This window comes from Myodes glareolus, chromosome 8 (genome assembly GCF_982192425.1).
Source record: "Myodes glareolus chromosome 8, mMyoGla1.1, whole genome shotgun sequence".
Taxonomy (NCBI): domain Eukaryota; kingdom Metazoa; phylum Chordata; class Mammalia; order Rodentia; family Cricetidae; genus Myodes; species Myodes glareolus.
This window is the reverse complement of record NC_142033.1, coordinates 18235600-18254985: the sequence shown is the minus strand read 5'-3', so window position 1 is coordinate 18254985 and position 19386 is coordinate 18235600. Positions and strand designations below refer to the sequence as shown.

The following is a 19386-nucleotide window of genomic DNA, read 5'->3' as shown; positions in this document are numbered from 1 at the left end:
ATCATAGGGCAGTGTGTCCAAACCAATGGAAGAACTCAGGAGTACAAATATGAGTTTTCCAAAGAAATTGGAGTTTTGTTTCCAGAAATAGAAGTTAAAGGTGCTGAATTGACAATTAATAGCAACTGACATTGGTGTGTTTTAACCATTTGTTGATTCATAAAACTTCATTGGTTTAATTATTTCTTAGAGATGTGACAATGAAATTTGAGGAATGTATATGTATATAGATGTGTGTGTATTTGGGTATGCATTTATGTGTGTACATAAATACATACATACACACATATACCTACCTATCATATCAATCACCTATTTATATAAATGTACTTTTAGAGTTCTATAATGGCTTGGAAATTAAACGGCTTGTGGAAGCTTTAATGACTATCATATTTACCTTTAAATTTTGATCCCAGAATGAAAGAACAAAAATGAATATTTAGTCCTAGAACTCTGAAATCTGAGAGAGAATTATCTCTTAAAGGCCACTTAAGGCACATGGGGAGACCCTATTTCAAAACAAACAAACCAACTAACAACAAAAATGAATCTTCGAATATTAGCTGTGTAAAGCAGTTGATACTAGCATACTGATACCTTAAATGAAGTTATTCCCTTTCATCCTGTAGTCCGAGAGCTAGGACTTCTTCCGATTATGGACTTTGCTCAAGAGAAAGGGTCAGCTCCAGCAATCCTCATTCAGCCCACAGAAGGGAATTTGTGTGCAGTCCTGCCCTTCTCAGAATGAATTGCTCATTATGACCATGATTCCTATTAGAAACATTTTTTTTTGGTAGCCCTCAGGGTGGTCACAGTGGGATACTTCCCAGGCTGAGAATAAAGGGCACATTCACAAATTGTTTCGGGTGGATAATGAACCAAATGTTCAGTTAAGTTACTTTCGGACTAATTCATATGCCAGGGTGATTTCTGCCCCTTCTGAAATCTAATCCATTTCTGTCTGTCCTGCTTATATGGCATCCTGACCACGTTTTCCTTTTGATTAGTTTCATTTTCAAACCATGAGTGTGGTGGCTAAGAAGTGGGCATGAAACAGCGTGGGCTGGGGGGATGAGGTCATATCATTGGCTCGTATGATCTTGATGAAGTTCTTTATCATCCCAAAACTGTTTCTTTGTGTATGGTAGAGGTTTATATAAAGTGACTGATGTAATACTTTAGTACCTGACATGGTGTAACTGTTTTGTAGTAACACAACACCTGGCATAAAGATATTAGTTATTCCATATTATGTTAAGATTTTTTTGAATAGTTTATTTTTTTGTGTATATGAAGACTTTGCCTGCAGTGTATATATGAACCACATGAGTTCATAATAGCCAGGGAGGCTAGAAGAAGGTGTTGGAACCTTTGGGATTGGAATTACAGACAGTGGTGAGTCACTATGTGGTTACTGGGAACTGAACCCAGGTCCTCTGCAAGAGCAGCCAGTGCTCTTAACCACTGAATGGTCTCTCCAGCCCCACTTGGCACATTTTTACTGATAGCATTTTCTCTGACATGAATCAACTTCTAATCTGTGAATTCTTAAGGGCAGGGATGCTATTAAAATATTTTGTAATCTTTTAATATTATAGCATATGACTTATGTTGGATGATCACAAATATGGTCATCCTTTTATAGCCACAGAATCTGTGGTGGGATTTAACCTCCATGTATTGAAATTACAATGCCTGTGATAGTTGTATCTGATAAAAATGTACAGACTTTTTTCTCATTCCCTCAACAGCACAGTGTAGCAACTATTTCCATGGAATTTCCATTGTATTAGATATTGCAGATAGTTGAGGTGTGAAGGAAAACACTGGAGAGGGAGGGGAGTGTGGGCTGTATACCAGGACGATGCCAGTTTATGAATGGCACTTGAGCACGGGTGGATTTCGGTGTCTGGGAAGTGGAGTGCCTGAAACCAGTTTCCTCTGAATCCTCAAGGATGATTGATTGTGTTTATGTTATCAAAGTGTTGGTACGTTATTTCCGGGTCTCAGTTTCCATTTTGCTCAGTCAAATTGTTTTTCAGGAAGCAATTAAAAAATAGAACACAGGCAAGCCATAGACAATTACCTCTTCTGAGGAACTGGGTCAGGCCATATATTGTTTAGGTCTTGATTTTTCCTTTGTCGTACTCATTTCTCCATCTGGTTATTCTTGCATAACTTGACTGTTCACAAGGTAGGCTTCAAGATCTGTTTGAGTGAGGGACAAGCCAGGAGGATTTGCATAGTTGAGGTGTGCAAAGACAAAATGCCCAAGAATGAAAACATGGAGGAGGTGGTGTGGACGTATTGTAATAGAGACATATGCATTGATATGCTTTGTCTGAGAGTATCGGGGGTTTCCAGTAGAGGAAAACCACTTTTTTTAATGGTGTATTTTGTTTTATTTGGGGCTTATTCAACATGGAATGACTGCTCTGCTTTCATCCTTGCAGATAATACAAAGGTAGATTAAGGGGAACGGGAGACTAAATCCACTCTCCAAAACTTAGGTAACTTCTTTTTGAATAGAAGGTTTCACTTTGCAAATGGCTGTGTTTTTATGCACTTGGAAGTGCAAGCTTTAGTCAGCCATATCTAATTTATTAATTCAGTGTAGAAAGTAGTAACTGTTTGCACGATTCTGTGGTGATCGCTGAGAAGGGCATCCAAACACTGAGTCTGCCATCCAGGAGGATGGTGGACTGGTTGTGAAGCCACCTCTGCAAAGCTAGGCAATAGGGCAGGTTGTGTGCTCACACGAAAGAAGGAGCTTGTGCGCTTGTTGCTGTTGCTGTTTGGGCCACGATAAAAGAGAGTTCTGAGAATGGCTAGAATGGGTTATTGAAAAAGTTAGAATTCTTTTTTATTTATTTATAAAATCGTATTTTAATTTTGAAAATTATCTAACACAGTTACATGGGTTATCCCAGATATGCCATTTTGGTGTGATATCTTCATTTAAAAATTTTATTTACTTTTAACTTTTATAATATTTTCTTTATAATAATAAATTTTCTTGATATTTGAGCATTATTTCATAATCATAAATATGTACAAAGAAGCATGATCACATTCACTCCTCATTTGTGCCCTTCAACTTCTCTTACCTCCCCCCAACATGGCACCCTCCAACTTCATATCCTTTCTCTCCTTTTGTCTAACTCCCTAAGTCCAATTAGTACCGTGCATCTGTGTATGGGTCGGGGCCATCCACGGGAGACTACATCAGTGACTGTGAAATCTACCAGGAGAGAAATCTGCTGGTGGCCCAACCTTCAATACATAATGATTCTCTTTGACCAACCAGCCATCCACTGCCGGTAACGCCTCAGTAAGAGGTGGGTCCTGAGAAACACCTTCCTTGTTTATGGTGGGATTTTGACTGGGTTGATCTTGTTCAGAACACCCACCGTAGCTGGCGTGAGTTCTTGAGTGCTGTAGCCTTAGCAGGTCCAGAAGTTTCCATTTCACAGAGCTTCTCTTTTTTTATTTTTTATAGGCTTTATTTGAAAAAAACTCTTGCAATAAATAAAAAAATTACACACCAGTATTATCTAGACCCAAAGCCTCTTACATATACAAAGTCTGTCTATACTACACAACTTAGTGATCTTATATACAGTTAGAATTGGCGTTTGAATTCTAATCCTGTCTCTTACACCCTTTTGCCTCTTCTTCAAGTTTCCTGAGTCATGATGGGGGTGATGATGTTGTTGTTGGTGATGGTGATGTGTTGTTGTTGTTGTTGTTGGTAGTAATGATGGTGGTGTGGTGGTGGTGGTGGTAGTGGTAATGGTGGTGATGGTGGTGGTGGTGGTGGTGGTGATGTGTTGAAAATAATGATCATGTAGGGTTGAGCACTCAACCTCTTATTCTCAGCAGTTTGACAAGTTCTCCATGTTGTCATTGACTGCTGCCCACCATAAAAAAGAGGCTTCTCTGATTAAGTTGACTGTAGCCCATGTTTATACATATAAACATAAATATTTAGAATATTCAACAACATGGCCATTTAGCCAAATAACAATACCTCCTCAGCCAGGCTTTTGACCATGATTATAATATCATGCATGAAATCTCCTCCTCTGCAGCAGGCTTTAAATTCAATCAGAATATAGTCACCCCATAATAAAATTAGAACTCTTAACTGGAAAATCAAGAGAGGAAAGGAAAAGTTTCCAAATGTTTTCTCTAGGAAGAAATAAAAGAAGAGATCAAGAAATAGGCAGGCATACTCTGGAGACAGTTCTGAATCATTGTGGGAGACAAGATGGACATCCGTATCTATGAGACCAGCGTGTTATGAAGACAAACTGAAGTGCACATGAGTGATCATTCTCTCATGTTGTTCCTGATTGGCGCACCTGACTGCCCAGATAAACTCTATGGCTAAGTTCAGGCTCATCTGCAATGGATGTTCTGATATGGAAGCAATGCCCATGGTGAGTGCCAATGGTTTGGGCAGCTTTCCTGCCATGTGTGCCTTCTTGTCACAGAGGGCTTGGGAGCACAGGCCTCCCAGTAACCCTGACAGACAGCTTGTTATTCTGCATGAAGGCTCTGGTCAAATGTAAGCAAAGTAATGTGGGAACCACTGTAATTTACAGACATTCAGAAGGCTGATGTGTGTTCTGATGAGAAGACAGAGTTCACTGGATGAGTGAAGCTGCGAAGAGGCATCCATTTCACTTCTGTAGGCCAAGCCATTGGATTGTGTGTTAGTTTTTCCTCCCTGCTCCTTGTGAATCTCTACTCTTCACACTTGCCTTTAGGATGCTGTTATGTTAGTTTTTACTTCGGATCATTTGGAACAAACACAGGACAGTGTTCTGACGTATGTTCTGCCTGGGTCTAAAAGGATGACAGGGTTTATTATTCCTCATGTTCTCGTTTCTAGTAAAGCAGGTAGACTTTGTGTTCTCATTCCTAAAGTTTCTTGATTCACTGAAGCAAACCATGCATACCTTTGGCAGCTTTCTTTCCTGCTATGTATATTTACAACTTGCCATGGCGCTCAAAGTCGTATCTATAAGGTAGTGTTTTTTTTTTTTTTACAAGTAGCACCGGCAAGTGTCAAGACGAATTTTGGTTCTCTCATCACCACCATCGTCCAAGTTCTGCCCATCACTTCATTGTTATCCTCCTCAGATGCTCTGTAATACCTTCTCCAAGTTTCTGATTGGAGGGCATTGTAAATACTTTACACAAAAGTCCGAAGACTATATTTTTTTCTTCTTGAGATGTTGAGAACATTCAAAGCCATTTTGTTCTAATTATAGAAGTAAAACAGAGTCATTGTACTCTGTCTCAATATGCATTCAATTACCTTAATTTAATTTTCTGCAAACACTTATACTTAGCAAATATTTTTTCCCTCAGTTCATGTGTGAACTTATTGATTTACTTGGCAAATGAATCAGTTGCTTAGTTGATGTCTATTTCATCTATGTGCATGATGAAAACAGAGATCTTACTGTCAGAGTTCTGTTTAATATGTTGAATATAAAGCTAAGCCCATTTAAAGTGCAGGCAGTGATCAGTAAACATTGCTTGAATGAATGCATGAATAATAATAGATATTTCATGATCTAGAAAAAAATGAATGGAAGAAAACAAGTGCTAGGAATAAACTGTTGCGAGGAGGTCACTTGTTCATCCCAGCCGCCCAGAACTGAAATAATCACACAGAAACTGGATTAATTAAATCACCGCCTTGCCTATTAGCTCTAGCTTTTTATTGGCTAACTCTTACATATTAGTTTAACTCATCTTCATTAATCTGTGTATTGCCACGTGGCTGTGGCCTAACGGGTGAATTTCCCAGAGTCTGTCTCTGGCGGGGCTACATGGCTTCTCTCTGACTCTGCCTCCTTTCTCCCAGAATTCAGTTTAGTTTTCCCTGCCTACCTCTGTTCCCTGCTCAGGCCCAAGACAGTTTTCTTTATTAACCAAATGGTATTCACAGCATACATAGGGAAATCCCACATCAATAAACGCAGTAACATTTAAGGTATAGGTTTAAGCATAGGTATTCCTCTAGATAGATGCGGTGCTTGTACAGTGGCCAGTGTTGCACAACTGAAAGCAATGGCCAGACAAGCTGGGATGAACACAGAGCGCCCTCACCATCTATGGGAAAGGTTATTTTTTCTCTAAAACATTTTCAAATCATTAAGATCTCTTGATGTTGGCTCTAAAGGTACTGGAAAATTGGAGGGGGGAAACTAATATTTATTTAGTCTGTAATAATTTAAAACATTAGAAACATCAAGAATGTAGTAGGTTGTTTCTTCATAACATCTTACCAGGTTAGTGAATAATGTCTGCCTTCTCGCACTGGTGTATCTTACAGGACATCAGGTCGTTCTTTTCTCTTGTTGACCATTGTCATGCTCTCTCCATGTGAATCAGCATCTAATATTTTAGTCTTTTCTTCTTTGTGTGTCAAGAAATGGCCTCTGATTTTCTTTAAGGCAGGGTCATTATTTTATTACAACTGGTTTCCTTGCCAGGCGGTGGTGGCACATACCTTTAATCCCAGCACTTGGGAAGCAGAGGCAGACAGATCTCTGTGAGTTCGAGGCCAGCCTGGTTTACAAGAGCTAGTTCCAGGACAGGCTGTAAAGCTACAGAGAAACCCTGTCTCGAAAAACCAAAAACCAAACCAAACCAAACCAAAACAAAAATCAACTACTTTTCTCATGAATGTTGATGAGCTTGCCTTCATTAAGTTCCTGTGTGTATCCAGAGCCCCTCACATGGTGAGTGAAAGCACTGCCAACATTCCATTGACCTGGAAGTCTTCTATATATTCATTACTTCTGCTTCAGAGTTTTCTTCTGTTACCACCATCTTTTGTTTGTGTGCCCCACTGGCTCATGTTGATTGGCCAATTCCCATTTTTGGATTATCTGTGCCAAGTGAATTTCTCATGAGGAGACATGAAGGCAACACGCTTTGATGTCTGTGTGTGAATTGAATCATGAGTGTTCAGTGGCCAATCACTGATAGACTAAAGAAATACCATGATTGGCTAATGATCAAAACTCGCCTTTGTTTGTTATGCAGTGAGTAATGGATGGAAGTGCTAACTTGTACTTACAGCAGGAACAAGAGGATATACTGTGTTACCTGAAATGTGAACTGTATTGTTGAGGGGCTAGGGTTATTTTCTAGACCATGGAAACTGTCATACATGCATGTTGGTGTGAGCAAAGTAGCACTGCCTAAACCCTAGGCTTTGTCTTGTAACATACATTTTAAAAAAATTTTTCAAGTAGGACCAGTTTTTGCCCATGATTGCCTTTTTATTTGATTTTGTGTGGTTTACACGCCATAAGCTGGCAATCTTTGCCTCACATTTTATTGATGGTATTTTAGTGGCAATCCCATAGAAGAATATTTATTTTCACTTTCTTCTCTTCTTGTGTGTGGGTGCATACATTTCTGAACACGTGTGCACGGGTGTGTGAGGTTGTGCTAATTCATGTGGACAAGGAGAGATGAGAGATTGATGTCAAATTGCCTTTCTCAGCTACTTCTCCATCTTTTTTCTTTCTTTTTTTCAAGACAGAGTTTCTTTGTGTACCCTTGGCTGTCCTGAAACTCTTTCTGTAGACTAGACTGGCCTTGAATTCGGCGATCTACCTGCCTTGGCCTCCTAAGTGCTGGGATTAAATGTGTGTGCCTCCACCACCTGGCTCTTCTTCTCCATCCTATTTTTTTGAGACACTGTGTTTTACTAACCCTGGGCTTTCTGATGTAAACGGAGACTGCTTTCTTTTTCCTGGCTGTCCAGACCCAAACAATCACACAAAAACTAGATTAATTACAGCACTCTTTGGTCAATGACTTAGGTGTATTCCTAGCTAGCTCTTACATCTTAAATTAACCCATTTCTATTAATCTATGTATCATCATGAGGTTGTACCCTACTGGTAAGCTTCTGGCATCTTTCTCCTTTAGCAGCTACGTGGCATCTTCTTGATCTATCTTCTTTCTCCCTGCATTCAGTTTAGTTTTCACCACCTAGCTCTATTCTGCCCTGCCATAGACCAAAGCAACTTCTTTACTAACCAATGGTAGGAAAACATATTCACAGCATGCAGAGGAGAGTCCCACATCATTCTGGTTTGGGTAGACTGGCTTGTCAATGACTCCCTCCCCCCAGCTTTTCATCTAGGTGTTGAAAATCCAAAGGCAGTTCCTCATGCTTGTACAGCAAGAACCACTGAACCATCTCCCAGACTCACTTTTTTTAATGCAAAGGAATTGAAATGCAGATCTTGAGTATGCTAAGCAAGAACTCTCTGAGTTACATCTCCAGCCCCTCCCTTCCACATCATAGTTTATGCCTACATGGAATTTTATTGTGTATTTGTATCATGCTTTATTTACAGCCCTCTTTTCTTGATATTTACAATTTATATTTTCCTCAATTATAAATAGTACTTTCAATTTTATATTAAAATATCTGAAATAACGTGTTTTTGGATAAGTGTAATTTTAGTAGAAGAACTTCTGGCTTATAAAAATATACTTTCAAAACATTTTTACATACCTATAAATTTCCCTTTGGAGTGTTTTGTTCGTGGTTCTCTCACCATGGGCTTCTGGAGACTCTTAAATACTGGCCAAGGTCTTTCTTTTTCCATCATGTCCCTTTTACTAGATAAAGCATGCATTATTCTTAATAATTAGCTTTTATTACTGAATTGACTACTTGTGAATTTGTTTATAGTAATTATATTTTGGTTGATGGCTTAGTCTGTCCTGCATTTCCATAGATTTCATTCAGATGGTAGGGACTTACATGTTTTCCGAGGCTGCTATTTGACCTGTCTATTCCTGAAGATATGCAGATATATGTGATATGATATATGCTCATCTGTATATAATATATACTGAACTTCGCCATTCTTGGTTTTACTCAGGCATATGGAAGTGTCCATGAGCCTTAGTTTTGCAATGTGGCCTCCAAGTGCTCCTCTTTCTTTCTCTTTAGTGAGAATAACCCCCAATCTGGGTGAATTTCTAGTTAATTTTTCATTACATGATTTCAGGAGACAGGGTCAAAAGGAGCTAGTAGGCCATTCAATTATGTGCTTAAGTGTGTTGGAAAAGATTCTTTTTTCCCCTCCTTCAGATGTACAATATTTTACTTGGGCTTGTTTTTCAAGTGCATCGAAGTGTGACTAAACATTTTTGGATACTGCCATTATATAAAGAAGAGAGCCCACCTTGTTAAATATTCCTTCGTCAGCTTTCCGGTTACCCAGTCACAGGCGGCGAGGAACCCGCGAGGGCAGAGGGCGGGCAGGTGCTTGGCCTAGGAATCGCAGGATTGGGGGTGCCTCTTGTCCCTCCCACTGCTACCTGAAGAAGTGATTGGTTCCAGCTGATTTCTCTCTCATAATTTTGGATAGGTCATAAGTGAGGAGGAGGGGAAGTCATGAGGTTGGACCTCAGCTCATCTGAGAGCCCAAGGTTCTTTCTCATAAACCACACAAGACTCGACGGCTGTCCTTTGGAAAGGGCGGAGAGCTGAGATACAGTTTGGCTCAGAGGAACAGAGAGGCTTTGATTCCTCTCTGGCTTTACGTTGAAGATAAAGGATGTCCACTGAAACCGTGGAAGGGAAACCCAATAATCTTGGGGAGAGAGGAAGAACTCGAAGCTACACTTTCCTCTGGGTTTATCAGCCAGTCTTTAACCACAGTATTTTCACTTCTGCAGTCTCTCCTGCCGCAGAACGCATCCGGTTCATCTTGGGAGAGGAAGATGACAGTCCGGCGCCTCCTCAGCTCTTCACTGAACTCGATGAGCTGCTGGCTGTGGACGGACAGGAGATGGAGTGGAAGGAGACAGCGAGGTGAGGCATGGCTGACTGACTACAGCGCTGGCCCGGGGAAGTGAGTGTAGGGCAAATGGATGAGCCATGAGGCCGCCTTCTCTGGCCTTAGCAGCAGGTGGCTGATGGGCGTGATGCTGGGTTAAGAAGTGGGTAATTCTGTTCCTTCCGTCCTTGTACATTAATGTGGATGCAGGGTACCTTTTGTTCATGGCTGGAGCATATTTTATTAACCAGGGCTGTATGAATTTGACTTTTGTTGATGAAGAAGTCAATCTCAATTTATAGGCTATTTAGTGGTAAAACATACAGGCAATAATAAACTCTATCACCCAAAGGCTGTAACCAAAAACATTTTTACACATCTCTACATGTGAACACATTTTGTGTGGTCTTCTGTGACATTGTCTATTCCCAGATAGAAGGGGTACTGTAGACACAATCATGGTACTAAGACAAAGATGGTATAATTTCACATAAAGGACCCATTATCTTCTAAATTTTTCATTGAAAACAAGTAGAAGGTTCATCTGAATTTGAAAGTTAGATACCTCAGTTTAAGTCTATACTCTATCCCATTAGCTGCATGACCCTTTTTCTTAGGAGAGTAAATAATATTGCTTTTTACATATGGCATGTATGCAGGCATATAAGATATATACCATATAGATACTCTATGTGATATGTATAATCATATCATGAATGTTTTGTGGATATGATTTGTAAATTGTTCAGTGCTTTGCAAGTTTCTAAGGTTTTAGGAATCACAGCAGAGATTCTCTCCCATTGAGACTTAGTTACATATTGCAGACTAAATCTCCTACAACGTGCACTAACCCTCTGCCGGATGCACCTTGAGTCTATAAAGTGTCCTCCAAAAGGACGATGCTGGACCAAAAGCTCTTTCTTACTAGCCCTTTTTATCTGTTCCTTTTTTTCTTCATGGAGTGAGGCTCACACGCTTTCAGGTTGGGAAGATTTAGTCTGCTATTGCCTTTGCCGTTCACTAATTAGCTCAGTACAATTGCTAGTCTTCCTGAGCCTCAGTTTCCTTGTCTGCCAAGAGAGTGTCTTTCAGGGTTCCCTTTCTCTGGCACTGCACACACTTTCTCGCTCTACAATTTCTTTTCTGTGTGTATGTTGTTTAGTCAGCAGTGCCTCTAACAGTCCCTTTGGTTCTTCTTTTCTTGTTGAAATGTTTGTTAACATTGACGCGAACACAGGGGTGACTTTGTTTTTTGTTTCTTGTCAAATGTTAGCTACCCACTAATTTACGTGACCCCTGGTCTCAGCAAGATGAAGAAATGACAGTTCACTGAGTAAGCAACTCACTGTGAATGAAATGGTTATAATATTTCCATTTTTGATTCACTTGGGTCCAGGAAGGATGCCAGGTATCACTCTGAAACCCAGGCTTGCCCTGAACTCATGGTAATTCTTCTGCCTCAGTCTATTCAGTACTGAGATTGCAGGATTGAGTTATGATGCTTGGCCATATGGGATTATAAAAACCAAGATGGCCTTACATTCTTTGCCATCTTTAAAATCTGTTTTAGGCAAGTTATGTTCCATTTTGGTGCTGCAGTCCTAGAGAAATTATGCGTCTCTAGCGGAAAGTTGTCCAGGGAGAGAATTATGGATAAGTTCTTCTACTTAGGGATCATTATGATTATTTGTAATTCCATTTCTGATATTGCCTTCCTTATTACATAAATTCCTTCAAAGTCAGAGATCGCCCTGTCCTGCTTATTCTAGTATTCTCATAGCCTTGAAGTGCCTGGTTCATAAAAACTACTCGTAAATATGTGTTGAATATTTGACTGTTGGGGAAGCGATTGCTTTAAAAATAGCTATTCTTTTGATTTTTTTATTTAGCATACAAATTTATAGTGCTCATTATGACCTTTCCATACTGGTATATAATTATATTTTAATAGAAAAAACAAGTGTTTTGAACATACTAGTTTTCTCTTTCTGCTGTGGTCTGTCAGACTCCAGGTACCCAGCATATCAATGCTATAGCTCAGAGGAGGCCCTGTGCTTCAAATTTCAAGGGATTTCATCAATATACTGATGGCATCTGCATCAGTATATTCCTTCCTTCCTTATTTAATCAGCATTGAGTAATTGGAGGGCTGTTAGCAGTCATGTCATTAATATATGCAGGCCTGTTCCTCCTACAGATTTCTCTGTAGAATCTCAGTACATAATTTCATTGCCTTGGATACTTCAGCCAGAGCACCAGAGTCCTCTTTGTCTCCTACCTTCCTTATACAGTCTTTTTGATCAATTGGCAGATTTGATTTTCCTCTCCGAAATCCTCAAGTATTTCAACATCTCATTGTATTTCCTACTCAACACTGCTTTAGGCCTAGTTTCTGCCTCTGCCAAACCTTCTGATTAGTTTCTCTCTTTAAACCTGCCTTTATTATGCTTATAAACTCTCTACCCTGAGGTACTTGAATAGGCTTCTGTCTCTTTTCCTCCAGTTCAGCCTGCTGGAGCCCCAATGGCCAGCTGTTCTGCTCTCTGAGGGACTCCTCTGTGCCACTGCTTTGTGCCCACGCACCCATCAACTATCTCCATGACTCGCGTGCTTACCTCCTTCAGGCTGTTATGCAAATATTACCTGACTTTTGCGTTGAAACATTTCACCTACACCTCCTATCCCAGGTCTTCTATTATATTTTCGACACTTTGCACTGCTTACCATTTAGCCTATTATCTACCTTGTTTTTGTGTTCCTGATCGAGCTAAATCTCTGAGAGGGCGGGGATTTCCACTTATCTTATTCAGCCCTGTGTTCCTCATGCTTAGAACTACCTGCTGCATGGCCATCCTCACGGAGCAGGGCGTGAAAGAGTGAATGTGTGCAGAAACGGAGTCTTGGTTCTCAGCGTGCGGTCCTGTCCGAATTCTGGGGAGAGGTTTGGCAGCGATTATACTTCTGGGAATATTTTGATTTCCAGTAATCTGTACTGCTTGTGACATACACTGCGTCAGAGGCTTTTTGTAGTGATGTTTGACTTCCATTTGTGATGTGCATTTTCCAGCCACAATAAAGTTTCCAACTCCTTATTAAAAGACCTCAAACCTCCCAGATGAATAAAATTTAAGTGCTTAGAAGAGAGTCATTTCATATGCCATGATAAGGCATGAATAATTTTTTTTTTCTGGCTGAAAAATCTGTTTGACATTTTTTTTCTTTCTTCTGAAAATCCCAGTTGATAGACAATTGTTTGGACTGTGTGTGGCAGGGTACTAGGTACCCAGGGACTCACTCATGCTAAACAAGGCTTTACTGCTGGATTCCATGCGCTCCACCCAGCACTGGTGACGGATGGACACTTTTATTTCAAAGAGAGCTAACTTTCTAGACTTTTCAAACTAGATGTAGTTTCTAGCGTGGAACTATACCCCACTGAACAATTGTCATTCCTTTTTCTCCCCATTAAGGTTTTCAGTTGGCTGATGATTTTATTTAACTGAGACTATTCTATGGCAAGCTTTGGCTTTACTGTGACTTGAGTCCCACTTCAGGAATTTTAGGTTGCTTCCACCCTTCAAATAATGAAAATGCTTTTAGTAATAGAGAAGATGGCCCTTGTGCGTCTGAGGAAGTAGAGCAGCTATGAAACATTAACAGCAAGAGAAGCCTTTACTAGTGTGGGATTTAAAATGGCATGTAGCTCTGTGGTCTTCTTTGTTATGTTCCCCCCCCCCCCCCTTGTCTTTCCTAGAAGATAAGGGAGAACTTTGAAATTTCCAGTGGCTTTTCCAAAATAGTGCACAAGCTGAAGACTGTGCAGAGGGTAGGCTTCTCATTCTGGAAAAGCATGTTTGACTGATGGAGATACCTTGTTGGTCTTTTTAGAGGGTATTTTTGGGATGTGTAGTCATTAGAAAAATTCACATTGAGTCCGACTGAAGTGATTAAGATGGAATCACTTGAAGTGGTGAAGAAGCCTCTACTCCTCATCAAAAATCCATTAAAGGAAACTGGATTCGGCGGACCATAGCTGTCATCCTAGCCCTGGCGGTGGAGTCAAGGGAATCAGGAGTTTGTGGCTACAGAATGAGTTTGAGGCCAGCCTGGAATAAATGAAATCATGGCACAAAACAAAGTAAAACAAAGCAGAACAGAAGTCAAAGCAGAACAGGAATCCGTTAGAATCAGTTCACAGGTGGACAAAGTAGACAGATTAAGGAATCTCTCCTAGTCTTCCTTTGAAGATGGCCCAAAGTCATGAGGAAGGGACGGACGTTTCTTTCTTCTTCCATGTCTTCACTTGAGTTAGGATTAGCTTTGCCAAAGTGATTCCTCACTTTCAGTTTGTCCTTAGTGAGTTTTCCGCGGCCAGTGCTGAACGCCACCAATATGGCATGGCTGTCTATGTTGAAGATCACCCACTTCGTGTCATCCAATCTGCACTGCTAAACCTGGTCAGAGAGAAAACCATTACAAGTTCTCAGAAACGTTAGCCAACAGAGGAAAAGGGCATCGGCGTGTCATGTCCAGGAACACAATGCGAACTAGTGTTTATTTGTGTTTCTGTTGGGCATGCTGACCCAGCTCACCTCTGGGGAGCCTCGTTTAAGGTCATGGCCGCAGAATAGCAGTGTGCACCTCACACTGTGAGTTTGCCATCTCCATAGCCCACAGTTCTTTAACTTTCTATAGCAGATGACTCTGGGAAATTCCCTGTTGGACCGAATTGATCTTTTTTTTTTTTTTTCTGTAAGAAGGAGATTTGGGGAATCCAATCACCTATGTAATTAGACATCATTATATTTAGTTAATTATATGCATTGCTTTCCACAGTTGATCTAGACATTTCTGAACTCTCCTTAAAATAGCATTTATCCCAGGTACACACTAGCATTGGCTTCTTTTATGGGTAACGAATCACTTTTTAATTAGCAAGAAATTCATTATTATTACGTCCGTAGTTTTACACAGTTGGATTATGTTCTCGTGCAAAGGTCATGAGGATTTTCCACTATGAAACTGGCATGTTTTAAAGTTGAAGGTCTTGTCTTTACTTAATTATATTTAATCACATGATTGGAAAGTTGCAAAACTCAGTGATTCCCTGTGGGCCTTCTGTTTCTTTCACAAACGAGTGAAATGCTCTTTGCTTGGCAGCCACTCAAAGTATATTCAACTGCAGAGTATTTTATCATTATTCTTCTAAGACCTTGGAATAAATAAAATTCACCTCATAAACTGCTCCTCCAAGGGGACAACAGTTTTGTAATTGCATGCATTTAAAAAGCCAACTTCTAAAATTAATTTTCCTGTAGCCTGTCACATAACGAAAAAGAGAGAGAGAGGAAAAAAAAAGTCAGAAACCCATTACAACTGTGTGGCTATTCATAGTGATTGTGGAGGGTAGATGGTGGCTTTGAGTACATGCCGCGATGAAAGTGTCTGTTTTTTAAAGACATAATTACATGGGCCTAAAGCACCTTTGCAAAATGTCTGGTGCTTGAATAGTCTGAACTTTGGTCTCTGCCTTAGCCTTCTTTTTAATGGATGTTGATTTGAATCGAGGAGTGTTGGCTGTTTGTTTTTCAAGTTTGTCCTTGATGTGCGAGGCGGGTAGACAGCGCATGCACCCCTTCCGGGATGAAACTATCTACATTCAATTTATATGGCTAAATCGGTGTAGCCATCCCCTGAACAGCTGGAGCAGTAGATTCGTTTGATAGGCATTCCGCCAGTTCCTGTATGCTGTTATCTGTGTTATGCCGTCATCACAGCATTCAATATTTATGGAGGCTGATGTGAAATAGTTGCTACAATGAGCCCCGAGATCGTATCCATCCCTTAGGAATAGAATTGTAAACAGTGCGCTACTTGTGAGACTCTGCTGCCTTTCCTCATGGTTGTCGAGACCTGCAGGGTTGGTGTGATCCGTTGAGATGAGCGATGCTTTCCTGAAAGCTCAGCCTAGATGAAATTTATGGCTTCTCTTTGCTCTTGAAGGACTTACCCTGATTTCTGCTTTTCGTCGGTCAGTTACCTGCAATATGAGCTGCAGAGAGGAAGAAATACAGGGCAGGCCAGAGGAGAGTCAAGTAAAGTTTGCTCCCTTTTGAAAGGTTTACTAAGCTTCTGTTGCTTGGTTAATTGAGGATTGTCTTAGTCTGTTCAGGCTGCAGTGACAGGATACTGTAGACTAAATGTCTTACACATAATAGAAAGTTATTCTTTATTGGTTGGGGGTGTGGGAAGTCTAGGATTAAGGGCTTTGGGAATTTGGTGTGTGAGTGATAGGACCCACATGCTCCTAATGGCACATTCTAGTTGCAAAAGGCCCCACCCTGGGTACTGGAATTTCAGCATATAAAGCTGGGGATGGTGGCTCCACCTATAATCCCAGCATTGGGATTATATATATTGGGAGACTAAGGCAGAATGGTTGTCCTGAGTTCAAGGCTAGTCTTGACTAATAGAGTATTAATGTCTTCAAATTCCAGCCCAACAACAGCAACCACCCCCCCAAACCAAATCCTCAAGATTTAACATATAATTAAAGCATTTATATATTTATTTGCTTACTTATATTATATTGTGTGCATGTGTGCATACCTGTAGGTGTGTGCGCATCATGGTGTGTGTGTGTATAATTTGGAATGTTTTTTTTGTAAGTTGTTTTTCTCCTTTCACCAAGGGTTCTAGGGGATCAAATTCAAGCTGTCAGGATAGCATAGCAAGTGGTTTTACCTGCTGAGCCTGTTCGTCAGTCCAACATAAACATTTTAGGAGAATCAAATACCACACCACATTACATTCCACCACAGCACAGCACATCGAAACGAAACAGCAGCAAAAGAACAGAATTCTCAGTCTCCAAGATTTCAACACAGAAATTTTAAAGAACTCAATACCCAGGCTATATCAAGGGGAGGGGCAGAAAACAGCCCCTACTACAGACAAAGTCGTGCTTCATTCTCTTTCATGGTGTGGGTTTCACAGTGCAGATTGATGGCAACTGATGGACAGCAACTCAGTTAAGAGAGATAAAGGGGAAATGAAGCCTGCTTAAAGCATTGTCTGTCATCATTCCTAGTTTATTCTGGGCTTAAGTTTTGTGATCAGCTATTCCCTCAGCTAGTGAGAAACTCTTCCGAGTACAGAATATGTGCTCGCCGCGTTTTCTGTAGATGGCATCTCTCTAGGTAGTGCTGAGCTGATCCGTAGACGATGAACATGCCTACCTTCTGGAGTCGATTTTACGTTAAAAGTGAAGACATATATGATAAAGTGGTTCATCTAGTGACTACCACAGCGTGCTTAAATTCCTGTAAGCGAGCAGGAAAAGATGTTACTCAAAGTTATCAGCATCATAATAATCATATGATTATTTTAGAAGTAACCCAGTTACCTTAATTGCATAGTATTATTTTGGTTCTAACCATACAATACTGTAAATGTGTGATGTCGTTTTCTTCTAGCTCCTTCTATTTCTCTCTGGAAATCATTCCAACCAAAGAGGAAGAAAATATCACTTCCGACACATCTACGCAAGGGGAGGGGCATTATAGAGGTTTCCCATTCAGTTTTGAAATGTGTTTCAACTTCTTCTATAGAAATAAACTGGGTCCAGTTTTCAAGATTTAGAATCTCTTTGGTGATGTTGCTGATTTTTAAACTGTTTTAGGAATTTTTATTTTTATTTTGAGAATTTCATACCCGAGTCCCATATTTCCATCATTTCTACCTCTCCCTTTCCCCCTTCAAGATCTTCCAGTATCCCCCCCCTACTCCCTCTCAACTCCTCTCAACTTCATGACCTCCTTCTGTGTATATTTCTGTACATATTATCCTTCTGAGTCCATCAAGCTTTGCCCTCGTGTACACGTGACCAAGAGCTGACCAGGCCTAAGTAGCTTTTAAACGCCACAGCTAAAAAGGTAAACATTTAAAAGTCAAGGCCACTTGCTGTTTCAGTGGGTGTAATATAATACACAGGTGAAGGGGACTCTCATCACTGAGAGTGTGGAGATAGAGGTTACCATTGATATGTAGGGGGTTTCCTGGTTCTGAGGAGCTTCCGGGGAGGAGTGTGGAGGGATAGGGTAAAATACTTCTGAGTTAGATGAATGTTGGGTGTGATAAAAATCCTCAAGTCTTCTTCTACACCGTGATTGATCTTTTGATCTGCTTCACAGTGGTCCTCCTTAGTGAGTTTCTTCCCTGTCCTGGGGCTTGACTAGAGTTCTATAAATAATCCCTTCTGTGGGGTTTCCTCTGACCCCTGCCCTTTGTTCTCAGCTGCAGTGAGGTAGGTGAGTGTTTAGCTTGTTCTAGGAAAATGTTTTTCAATCATTAAACCCTTGGGTGAAAAATCTAGGAAAACAGAATTTAACCCCATCATTACCATTCCAGCATGCTTCACAGATTTGATAGGAAAGGAAAAGAATGACTTCCTACTTCCTCTAGCTGCTTGGCAGAGGCTGTGTGATTTGATCATGTATTATGAAGGCTCCCCAATGTGTTCTTTCCTCCTCAGACTTACATGTCTTTGTTTTCTCTGTTCTCAAAATGTGCACATGTCCTAGAAAGCAGAAGCCATGAATGAGGGCTGTTTGTCCCACTGCAAAGGTTGCTAGACAATGTGTTGTTATTCCAGTGAGATTGTGGTCCACTGGACTTGCTCATTTTAAGCATGTGGAGCCTGGCTTCAAGGGTCAATTTACTGTTAGTCTCTCAGTGAGAGACTATGCCAGCTGAGGCAGAGACCTCAAATGCAGACGTGGTGAAGCATAGTCCTTGTTAAGCATCAACAGCTGGGCATTTTTCATTTGAGATAATATTGGTTCATTGGTGCTCCTCCATCTTACCCAAACTTATCTTGTAAGGTTCCCACAGGAAGTCCACAGTGGTGCTAGTCTTATAATTACAGCATTGTCCCACATGGAGGATTTTGAGACGTGTGTTTTTCTCATTTAAAATCACCTTTGTAACCATTCCAAGAGATTTCATGACTATATGGGGAGGGGGCCGGTGCTTTGACTTCTTTTGGTCCATTTTTTTTTTCTTAAGAGAAGGAATGGTCTTGTCACTCTGTATTCCTGAAGATGGCAGAGTTGATGACACTATAATTAACTATTAAGATTGCACGAGAGGAGACATTATAGACTTGCTGGTCCGGGCGTGGGCACGGCTTAGTGCTGCCTTCAGGGAAGCTTGCAGTTCTTGATTGTCTCACTAATCTCATCTTCCTAGGTGGATTAAGTTTGAAGAAAAAGTGGAGCAGGGTGGGGAACGATGGAGCAAACCCCATGTAGCCACGCTGTCCCTGCACAGCTTGTTCGAGCTGAGGACCTGTATGGAGAAAGGATCCATCCTGCTTGACCGGGAGGCGACGTCTCTCCCACAGCTGGTGGGTGAGTATGCCGTTTCTCGTTCCTCTTACTGTTCAGGAATGGCCTTGCGTGCAGATGCCTGCTAGGGTAAGCAGGGTTGAATATTCTCTGGAACACTTGTTCTCAGTTCTGTGTCATGAAATGAGTGATTTATAAAAATT

General features: G+C 40.7%; 1 protein-coding gene across 3 annotated transcripts in view; it reads left to right on the top strand.

Moving 5' to 3' along the window:
* The window catches only part of Slc4a4 (solute carrier family 4 member 4), a 412005-nt gene that overhangs the window by 204057 nt on the left and 188562 nt on the right, over positions 1-19386 (top strand). For all 3 annotated transcript variants that reach the window (XM_087908890.1, XM_048425042.3, XM_087908891.1), the window contains 2 exons: positions 9736-9871; positions 19086-19246. In XM_087908890.1, the coding sequence (XP_087765016.1) occupies positions 9736-9871; positions 19086-19246 (297 nt within the window). The remainder of the gene's footprint in view (positions 1-9735; positions 9872-19085; positions 19247-19386) is intronic.